This window comes from Sebastes umbrosus, chromosome 13 (genome assembly GCF_015220745.1).
Source record: "Sebastes umbrosus isolate fSebUmb1 chromosome 13, fSebUmb1.pri, whole genome shotgun sequence".
Lineage (NCBI taxonomy): Eukaryota > Metazoa > Chordata > Actinopteri > Perciformes > Sebastidae > Sebastes > Sebastes umbrosus.
In genome coordinates, this window is record NC_051281.1 from 15,087,560 (window position 1) to 15,098,528 (window position 10,969).

General features: G+C 42.4%; 1 protein-coding gene across 3 annotated transcripts; it reads left to right on the forward strand.

The window, feature by feature from the left end:
* Window positions 1-471: 471 nt before the first annotated feature.
* galnt3 (UDP-N-acetyl-alpha-D-galactosamine:polypeptide N-acetylgalactosaminyltransferase 3 (GalNAc-T3)) lies at window positions 472-10,921 on the forward strand. Of its 3 annotated transcripts, none has more exons than XM_037789678.1 (12): window positions 472-643; window positions 1,374-1,659; window positions 2,268-2,807; window positions 3,582-3,754; window positions 5,113-5,262; window positions 5,406-5,640; window positions 5,728-5,845; window positions 5,971-6,171; window positions 8,415-8,546; window positions 8,773-8,874; window positions 8,969-9,121; window positions 9,223-10,921. In XM_037789678.1, the coding sequence occupies exons 3-12, from the start codon at window positions 2,272-2,274 to the stop codon at window positions 9,334-9,336; spliced, it is 1,914 nt and encodes a 637-aa protein (XP_037645606.1). In that variant the 5' UTR covers window positions 472-643; window positions 1,374-1,659; window positions 2,268-2,271; the 3' UTR covers window positions 9,337-10,921. The 3 variants fall into 3 exon arrangements, with proteins under 3 accessions (XP_037645606.1, XP_037645607.1, XP_037645608.1); XM_037789679.1 differs by lacking the exon at window positions 472-643 and adding an exon at window positions 915-1,093; XM_037789680.1 differs by lacking the exon at window positions 472-643 and adding an exon at window positions 956-974.
* Window positions 10,922-10,969: the final 48 nt, after the last annotated feature.

Sequence of the window (10,969 nt, forward strand, 5' to 3'; positions counted from 1 at the left end):
TGTCATTGTTGAAGACACAAACCTCCATATACATAGAGCGCTTAGAGAAGCTTTTTATCGAAAATTGTGTGGAAAAGTGTGCTCCCCTATCTGTTAGACAACCTATTTTTAATTGGATACATAATAAAATGATTTCTTACAGTTAATTTATATGAAAATCAATATTAAAAATGTGTTATCTTGTGATATATATTATTAGGATGCAGATACACGTGTTATTATTAAGCTTATATTTAAGAATAAAATTATTTAGATATACATGATGTTGATTTTTTTTTTCTTCTGCCCTCCTGATTAAGACATGTCTTGAATAAACATCATCAAACAAATGCCACATAGACAAACATTTACAAGCGTGACTAAGGGGGAGAAAGAAAAAAAAAAGTAGGACACACAGTGAACATTTTAATGGACACAATAAAATGGGATGCCTGCCGTGGATAGGAAGTGCTGGGGAAAACACAGTCACTATACAGATGGAGTCACTGCTGCAAAGTCAAAGGCAGAAAGAAAGAGCTCAAACTGGGCACCGGAGCAGACTCCCTGCGGCTGGATTCCTTCAGGCATCCAACACTTTATGAAGACCATCCGCTGAGAGGAACCTGGGAAATTAAAGGATTAGATCAAACTACACAGTCCTCTGGTGAGTGTCAAGCTTTTATACAACTTTTTATCACTAGCTCAGATGTGATTTAGAATAATCTCGTGCAGATTCTCTTCCACGCGTAACTTTTCCGAGTGCGCGCTGGACCATGTGCGTTTTTTTTTTTTTTAGTTTGTGTTCATAAATTCCAGCTGTGTGTGCTGCGAGTTGTGTTTGTCTCTGAGAGCCTGATTGGATGCGGTGGTGCTGTGTGTGTGTGTGTGTGTGTGAGAGAGGTATAATAATGCGTTCCTCGGTTTATCTGTAGCCCAGCAACTGTCCCAGTGAATGACCAGTTGAACAAATCCTATTAATGGCACCGTTATTGAATGTGAGGGACTCTGTGGAGAACACACAGCCTGCAGAATACTCCTCAAGTCAAACTGCACACTACTACTTCAGATCACGACACATCACAATCAGAATCGTGTTTATTGCCAGGTGTAAGAGGTATACACTAGGAATTTGCTTTGATTTTGTTGGTGCAAATTAAACAGTATAATTACAAAAGAATAGATAAAAACGTTAGAATAAAATAAGAATAAAAAAATGGAATTTCTACCAATATACAAAATAAGCTATATAAAAAAAAAAAAACATGTTTAGGGCTATATATCAGCTGTGATTTTTGGCAAATATGTTTTAAAAGGTTTGGTTATCACAGGACAACAAGTCAAGCCACAAGATTGCCAAACTTGTTTATTATCGTCTGATGGTTTTCTCTCATTAGTATTCCAGGTATGGACACGCAGAGGGTCATTCTGCGCATGCGCGCTGGCACGTCTCCTCCCTCTACCTGAGAGGAGGAGAGCACCTGGATCCAACGAGACGGAAGTTTTGTGTGAAGCCAGAAGAACACAGCAAATCTTTTTTTTTTGTCTCCGCGAAAAAGTTTGGAGTTCAAGCGACAGATTAAAGGATCTTCCAAGTCGACGCAGGATGTCATTGGTTGAACTTTTGAAGAAGAATTTAAAGGGCTTTTTCTAAACCCAAGTCTGTAATTCAGCGACTTCATGGTAAGTGTGGTCTTTTATCTCTGAGGGGATCCAGAGCAATGGTTGCTGAAGCCCATTGGAAATGTGTGATTTGCGGATGGCAGCTGACTACTTGTAGCTCCACCAGGAACTGCTACACACTTGATTTGTTTTTTATTTCAGAGACAAAAAGTAAAAAAAAAAATGCTCTAAGTACATATGTTAATGTAGTGGCAAGTAATGTGTTGTATTTGCTTTTTACAAATAGCCCGCAGCATTTACTTAATTATATTCCTTTAAATAATCTTGCTTTAGATTATTAATTGATGAGCTGACGTTTTTAGGTCTATTATCCAACTCAGTCCAGTGTGATATATATATTTTTCATTATTGATGTTAAATGTGAAAATTTGGGCAATTATATATTTTTTCCTTCCTTCATAAACTTATGATTTAAACATTGTTTTATTTGACATGATCTTTATGGGTTATTTTTTGCGTGTGCAGTTTTCAACAGTGCAGTTATGGACCTACAAGTGCTTTGTTTGCCATCTTACAGGGTCATACAGTTATTTTTGACAATTTGACAATCATATTAATGCTGGTTAATCATCATCATATTATTTATTTATGTTATTTATTGATTACAGCTGCATGTCAGTCCACAACCAGCCTGCTTTCCATTCAAGAAGGATGATAGCCCTCCGCAGAGTGCTCAGGAGGCGACTGCACCCAGTCAAGCTGGTGATAGTGGCCCTTGTCTTTGTCACATTCCTGTTCTTCATACAATGGGAGGTTGGGAGCCAGAGCCAACAGGAGGACCCGTGGCTGAAGGAGATGGCGGTGAAGCGGGACGCCATGCTGGGCATGGTGATGGGAGCTGTCAATAACTTCCGAGATGTGATTCCAAAGATGCAGATCAGGGCCCCCGTACGTCAGCCGGACCACGCAGGTGGCGTGTCCTGTCTGCCGGGTCACTACACCGCCGCTGAGCTCAGGCCGGCTCTGGAGAGGCCACCTCAGAACCCTGTCGCCCCCGGGGCTGCTGGGAAACTTTTCCACACAGACTCGCTGAGCCCCGAGGAGCAGAAGGAGAAGGAGAGGGGTGAAGAGAAACACTGCTTTAACCTTTACGCCAGTGACCGCATCTCCTTGAGCAGAGACTTGGGCGCAGACACCAGACCACCAGAGTATGCCAATTTGTACAATCCTTTGGTAAAACCGTGCAAAATCCCTCACATTTACTTAATTCTTTACTCCAAATGTGCAAGAAAGCTCAAGAAGATCGTGTTAGTGAACATAGTAGACCAAAAAAATGTTCAATTCATTTTCCAAATGGTTTTGAAACAACATGTAATTGCACCATCTAGTGGGTGTGAATGCAGCTTTGGTGCTGTACAAGAAGTACCCTTCTTTCCCTATTACTACTCCATGGATTGATGTACTGGCCCAGAATATAACTTAAAGTCACACACTGAAAAAACACCCAAACACATAAGTGTAATATAGATGGGGGCTAACCCAAACACATTCATCATATTTGCTTTTTTTCACAACTGGGGAAAATCTCAGGCAGAAACCACAGAGATGATTGTTCTGACTGGGACTTTGTTTCAGCATGCCTGCCCAGTTACTGTGGCCAGTTCAGAAAGAAGCACAGTTGTGTTTGGCAAATTACAGTACACCCAAATGCATGTAAGTCCAAGTACATGTCAGTAGATAGTCAGTACATGACGCAGACATAAAAGCCTCTCCGTGTACTGGCTATCTTATTGGTGGCGAGTAACAAAGTCCTTCCCGCTCTGATATGGCAGGTATTTCAAAGGCTGCCACACATGCGGTGTCACAGCCGTAATGGACACCCCACAGGGGAGAGTCTGCAGATGTAATAACTACACTATTGTGCCACTCAGAAGCTGTACAGGACAGTCAGATCTTTGTGCTCTCTCTCCTTCCCGCTGCAGATGTATTGAGCAAACCTTCAAGCGGTGCCCCCCCTTGCCGACCACCAGCGTGATAATTGTGTTTCACAATGAGGCTTGGAGCACCCTGCTAAGGACGGTGTACAGTGTCCTCCACACCTCCCCCGCCATTCTCCTCAAGGAGATCATCCTGGTGGACGACGCCAGCGTGGATGGTAAAAATTCAAAAGGGCCCTTCAGGACCGCCCTGCTCTCTTTTTTCGGGTTCGATTTCACACAGCATGTTGGGTGGGCAGCTCTCTGGTGTGCCGCGAAACGTGCAGCGAGGAGCTCCCTGCTCCTTCTGTGGCCCGTGAACTGGGGTTACAACAGGAAGCGAGGGGCTGCTAGTGAATACTTTCCTAAGAGGAGTTAGCAGTGGTTGTGCTTAGAAGTGAGTCAGCGTTACCTCTTGTAAACAGGAGGTCTGAAGGAAACAAATTGCTCGAGAGGAGAGAGGTTTCATCTGACTCTCTAAGCTCAGTTATTTGTAGGGAGCAGGCCACAGCTGGAGGCCTGCTATACAGCCAGCAATGTTGAAGATGAAATACAGACAGCTTGTTTGATTCTTACTCTCCAGGCTGAGGGCTGTGAATATTATCTATTTATCACTTAAAGCCAGTAGAATTGGAGCAAATATATAAAAAAATATTTTTATAAAACAGTCACTATATCCTGACAGAAGTGCATGAGACAGGTAATCTGAAAAAAATCACGTGCTTCTGTGTCCTCCGGTGCTCCTAATGGCATCTGCAAGATTTCACAGACCGGAGGAAAACAACCAATCAGAGCCGAGCTGGAGCCTTGCCGTCTCTGAGCAGCTGACAATCACCCGCGAACTCCGATGAAATGGTCAAACTAGGCAGCGCTGATCAAATATGAATCAATATTCTGTTACTGTAATGCCTATTTGTTGCCTCAAATGTTTTCAGAAACATCTTGTAGTGTACTTTTTAGCTGTGAAATGAGAAAGTTTGTGACCCGACAGCCATGTTGAGAACAGCTGAGGAAATACCAAGCACCGCCCATCAGCCGGAGCAAACTTTCTCATTTTACAGCTAAACATCACACTACAAGATGTTTCTGAAAACATTTGAGGCAAGAAATAGGCATTATAGTAACAGAATATTGGATTATATTTGATCAGCGCTGCCTAGTTTGACTATTTGATCAGAGTTGACAGCTGCCTCCGTTGAATGAACAGCCAATAGGAACGCTCTCTCTGAAATGACCTGTGATTGGGCAAAGTCTCCCGTGACGGGCTAGATTTGTTAAAGCCTGAAAACAGAGCCATGAGGAGGTGCTGAAGTCTAGTTTTCTCTCAGAACACTTGAATTACAATATGCTGAAAGGTTATTATGGAATCTTTTGCCCAATGATGCCAAAAACATTCTGCTTACTGCAGGTTTAAGCAATACTTATATATATATATAAGACTGTGTACAAAAATCACTCTTATTTCATCAGATTTTTCATAATGTTCTTCTCAACCTCTAACTTAACTCTATCTCCTATGGCTATCCCATACTTTCAGATGCGTTGAAGGACGAGCTGGATGAGTATTTGAAGCGGCTGAGCATTGTCCGAGTTGTCCGCCAGCGAGAAAGGAAAGGACTCATCACCGCTCGGCTGCTGGGCGCCTCCGTGGCCACCGGTGACACGCTCACCTTTCTGGATGCCCATTGTAGGTCAACACCACTGACGTTACTCACATATTAAAACCTGTTGCATGCCAGACACACCCTGACTTACACACCCACGGCTCAACAACCTAATGTTTGCATATGAAATATGTTGTAATGATGTCTGATTTGCGTTTGTTAACAGGTGAATGCTTTAATGGCTGGCTTGAGCCCCTGCTGGCCAGGATAGCAGAGAACTACACTGCAGTAGTGAGTCCTGATATAACCACAATAGATCTCAATACTTTTGAGTTCATGAAACCGTCCCCATATGGCCAGAACCACAACCGGGGCAACTTTGACTGGGGCCTCTCCTTCGGCTGGGAGAGTCTACCAGATCATGAGAAACAAAGGAGGAAGGATGAAACGTATCCTATCAAGTAAGCAAAAAAATGTACATGAATATAGAATAACAACTTGTTTCTTGTTGGAAATCAATAAAAACCTTTAGCGACATTTGTCGACAGGACTCCCACATTTGCTGGCGGGCTCTTCTCCATCTCAAAAGAATATTTCTACCATATCGGAAGCTATGACGAAGAAATGGAGATCTGGGGCGGGGAGAATATTGAAATGTCATTTAGGGTAAGTCATTCTGGGATGTGTTATTTTTAGCTGTTGAATCACTCCACTATTCAAAGGGCTGTAAAGGTGTGTCTGACTGCATGTCATAATACATATGTTTGTGCTCGTCTCCCATTAATCTGCAGGTGTGGCAGTGTGGCGGACAGCTGGAGATCATCCCTTGCTCCATTGTCGGTCATGTTTTCCGCACCAAGAGCCCCCACACCTTTCCCAAGGGCACACAAGTGATCGCTCGTAACCAGGTACGGCTGGCGGAGGTCTGGATGGACGACTACAAGGAGATCTTTTACCGCCGTAACCAGCAAGCCGCGCAGATAGCAAAAGATGTACGTATAGTGCTCCTGACATTAATGCGCCTCTGAAATCCTGTGTATCTGTCCTTTCAAATGCAGCAAATTGCTTTGTGTCATTATCTTTCACTTCTACTTCCCATGGTCATATGTAAGTGTTTTTTAAGATCACTCATTAACCCCCACACCCTCCCTCCTTAAGACAAGTTTGAGCAAATCCACCTCCTGTCTGTGAATTACCAGCATTAAGTCTGATCATAAATCATTAAGTCTGACTCACTTAAAATACTCTGCAGGGGAAAGCATGGAATTACACACCACAGCATTTCACTATTGCAATTCTCAGTGCATGAATTCTGTAGAAATTAAACACACTCTGAAATGGAGAGAAATAGATTAGCTATTAGAGGCTGAAAGCTGTTAACCGACAGGAAAAAAAGGTGTCTGAAGGAAGTCAGCGCTGCTAAATGACACAAGCTCTCTCAGCGTTTCCCAACATGTGGTCCCAGAGGTGCCATAAACAGTTCCCTCAGGGCTGCAGCTCACAGAGCGGGCCAGCCCTCTCCCGCTGGCTTCAAACAGGCACGCCGCCGTCAACGGCTTCTAGGAATCCACTGTAGTAGCTATCAGTGAGCAGCATCCTCGTCATTATAGTAAGTGCTCTCATTATTCAAGAGCATTAGGTGCCTGCAAATCCTGTTAAATGTGCGGCTACGCTTCCCGTTTAAAAGTAACAGCGATCGAATACTTGTCTGTAGTTAATTTGTTCAACAAAGGAGTCATTAGAGCACTGGGACACAGTCATTGACTTTAGAAAAGTACGATGATATTCAGAGATTCAGAGTAAAGGAAGTGGAATGCTCTTTTTTTTTCTAATTTAGAGGAACGCTGTGTTTTCTTTAGTGTATAATCGCATGAAAATACGAATCGTTGTGTTTTTGTTGCCTTAGAATGAGCTATCTACATAGGGAGCGGGTCCTCTTCACAGAGCTGGCCTCCATGCTTCCATATAGCCCAGAATGGACAAACCAAACACTGTCTCTAGATGGGGCCATTTGCGTTTTCACTTTGGCCACCGTAGTTCTCCTACGCTTGGCACATTGGAGAAGTTTAAGTTGGGTGCAATCTGCAACCTCACCGCTAGATGTCGCCAGATCCTTCACACTGCACCCTTTTAAGGTTATGTCTATTTGTTTTTTTTTTCCGATCGAATCATAAGTTTTATTTCTGTAATTGGATGTGTCATAACCCGGCCCGTGGGCCATGACAAAAGCTGGAACGGATACAAAATGCCAAACAATATAAAGTATTCATTATAACAAATAATATGAATTAAGAATCAAATTTAGTTATGGAGTGTGTTAGTCAGTGAAATCAGTAGTGTCAATGTGGGTTGTGCTTGAATAATGTAGTGTTAGGTGTTGTGAAGTAAAAAGTCCAACAAAAGCTAAGCAATGCAAAAGGGTTGCAGGCAGCTGGCAGGGAGAGAGAGAGAGAGAGAGAGAGCCGCACGGGAAGCTGGGCTTTTATATCCGGTGGAGCACAGGGCCCCAGATCTGCCCGGGATTCCAATCAGCACCTTAAATACAACACAGGCACATCACCGACAAATCACACCTCTGCAGACAAGCAGGGGCTGTCACCGCCCCCCCCCACCCCCCTAATAAAGTCAGTAAGAGAAGAACATAATGTGCTAAACTAAGATAGTGAACATAATGTGCTAAACTAATAGTGAACATAATGTGCTAAACTAAGATAGTGAACATAACGTGCTAAACTAAGATAGTGAACACGGTGGTAACGTGCTAAACTAAGATAATGAACATCGTAAGAACAGCCCTACGGAGCCACTAGTGTGGCTGTAGGCTCTTAGTGTTGTTGGTCTAATAGCAATTCATAAAACATTTTAGTGCTGGAAGTCTTGTTTTTGTGTGCTTGTGTTGTCTTGCATACTTTGAGCTCTCCATAATTCTTCATTTATGTGTGGATGGCAACCATTAGAGAAAGATTTGAAAAAACAATTGATCTTTTCAACATGTAAACAGCACTTCCAGATTTATATGGAAAACAGCTTCACCGCCTTTGCCAAGTGATTCTCAGCCTGACAATTTTGTTTCACAATAGTGATAAAGAGTAAAAAGAGCATATCTGAAGTCTAGGTGGAGCATTGTTGCTTTGTAGTTAGCCCTGCTAGTATCCAGCATGCCTGCAGTGTGTTGCTGTGTTGACGATAATGTAAAGGAACTGCTTTGCTCTCCTGCCTGCCATTGTTTCAACAGAGGGCCTTCGGAGAGATCTCTAAACGCGTGGACCTCCGTGCGCGGCTGCAGTGCAAGAGCTTCTCGTGGTATTTGAAGAACGTTTATCCAGAAGCCTTCATGCCTGATCTCAACCCACTCCGCTTTGGCTCAGTAAGATCACACACCCCACCACCGGCTCTCCTCTTTCCAAACCTCAGAGCTCTGTCTAGCCACTGTGGGTTTCCACTTGGGATCTCCAGAGGGCACTGAGCAGTTCCAATTTGACACCACTGAAAGCACTCCAGAGATTAAAGTTGTTTGAACAGCTTGCACTGGATGTTAGTTTTTCATTTTGTTTCCTCTCGCTGCTCTCCCCTTCCCCTCTCCTTCTCTGTAGGTGAAAAATGTCGGCAAAGACTCATGTCTGGATGCTGGGGAGAACAATGAGGGTGGGAAGCAGCTGATCATGTACCCGTGTCACGGACTAGGAGGAAACCAGGTCAGTCCGAGAATGTACTGTCTATCTCTGATTGACAAAAATATGATTCACTTTAATCGAAAGAGTTTTTTTTTTTGTTTCCTTCCTGCTGTAGTATTTTGAGCTCTCCACACATCGCGAGATTAGACACAGCATTCAGAAGGAGCTGTGTTTGCACGGGGCAGAGGGGACTGTGAAGCTGGAAGACTGCCAGTATAAAGGCAAAAGCACATTTGTAGGAGCAGAGCAAAAATGGGAACTGAAAGATGTGAGTTTGGTCTTTTAGTGTTTTCTGTGCACTTATTTATGATTTCAGATATTTGGGTTATCTTTTCAGGAAAGTAATTGTTTTGATTTCCTTTCGTATAGAACCAGTTATTCTACATGCCAGGATGGAACATGTGTCTGAGTGCCCGTCATGAGCATCCCTCTCTGGCCCTCTGCAACCCCTCGGACAGATACCAGCTCTGGTCCTTTGTCTGAGTGTGCAAAATAGCCACTCTGTATGCATAGACATACTAGGACACGTGTATACTATACTGTATGCAGTGTTTTTTTTAGATTAATGACATTGAGTTTTAATTTATTTTTCTACATAGAAGAAACTGAACTGCTGCTGCTGGGACTGTTTGGACTTTGGGAGAAACCACACACAGTTGTGCCACTGCTGGAAGGAAGCGTTGAAACAATGCTCCCAATCAGACTGTGAACTGAGATTCTTGGACCAATGAAGATGCACTGTGGTGACAAGTGCCTCTTTTGTATTTGAGATGTATTCACTACTCCAAGTCTTCGCAGGCAACACATGCCGTATTAGGTATGTAAAGCCAACACTGAACATTTCTCCAGTGAGACACATGGATCTAAAACAAAACGATACAAAACAAATACAGTAGATGATGTAGGGATTCAAGTTGGACAAAAAAAAAAATCCCAAATGGTATGCACCAAAGAGACTGGAAGTGAAAACCTGAAACACACAAATATGGTGTTCATTGACCCCCTTTTAAAATAACTTTTTTTTTTTAATAATGAAAACCTCTTATTTGCTACCGTCCAGTGCCTTAGATGTAATTGTATACTGGGTGGGTGGAGGGATGGGTGGTGGTGTGTTATTCTGCTGATGCAGAATAATGGCTTCAACAGTGTTGTGATCAAAAGGGTCTTCAAATCAGGATTGGAGTCAATACACTTGTCAGTTTATCAGGTCCACCTAGTTACAGTATAGCCAATGCAGTCTAATACAACCCTGTGATGAATCCTCTCTTCACTAAGGTTATAATGTAGTGCTGTTAAATCATTTAGCATCTTACTTAGAGGTGTTTCTAATATTATGTCCAACGCATTTATATCAGAGGTTACAGTAAATAATACACCTCTCAGTACAACGCAGATACAATACAACAGTAACAAAAAGTTGAAAAATGCCTCTCTAAAATGGTTTCTGAACATTATAACCTTCATGAAGGTAGAATTTACTGCAGGACTGTCACTGTCATTGCATTTGTTTTAGTGGAGAGACATCAAGAATGAAGAATGAGAATTTGGACCTGCATTATGAGAGAATGAGCTGGCCCTTTAACACAAATTACATACAACTAGTTTACACCTCAAGTGCTCATAACAAAAGTGAAATTTCCATTATTATTGATGGTTGAAATGCATTGTTATTTGACCTACAGTCAATGCTTTATTAATAACATGCATGTCAAATGTGACAGATTTTTTAAGATGAATAATTCTTTTTTTAATATTACCTGTATTATTTTCAAATTTTATTCTTTGGGCTTTATCAAAAAGGGGAACTTTTAATGTGAAATGAATGCACCGAAGGAATTCTATTTGTTGATGAAATGTCTGAAACTCTCCCTCTACATCTAAACTGGAGTCCACTAATGAATCTCTGGTGCAGGCGCTAGTGTTTAGATGGCTGTGGAATAGTGTAAATAACTTAAGACTGGGTGAGAAACCGATCGAATGTGTGCGTTTGCCTGAATTGGAAACTGTCTATTTGTGCCTTAGTATTAAGAGGTCTTATTTTTAGGTCAATAAATTCAGTTGGGTAGTACTGAGAGCCGCTTTGTCTCATTTCTCCTTGTGATCTGCAGAGGGCGCT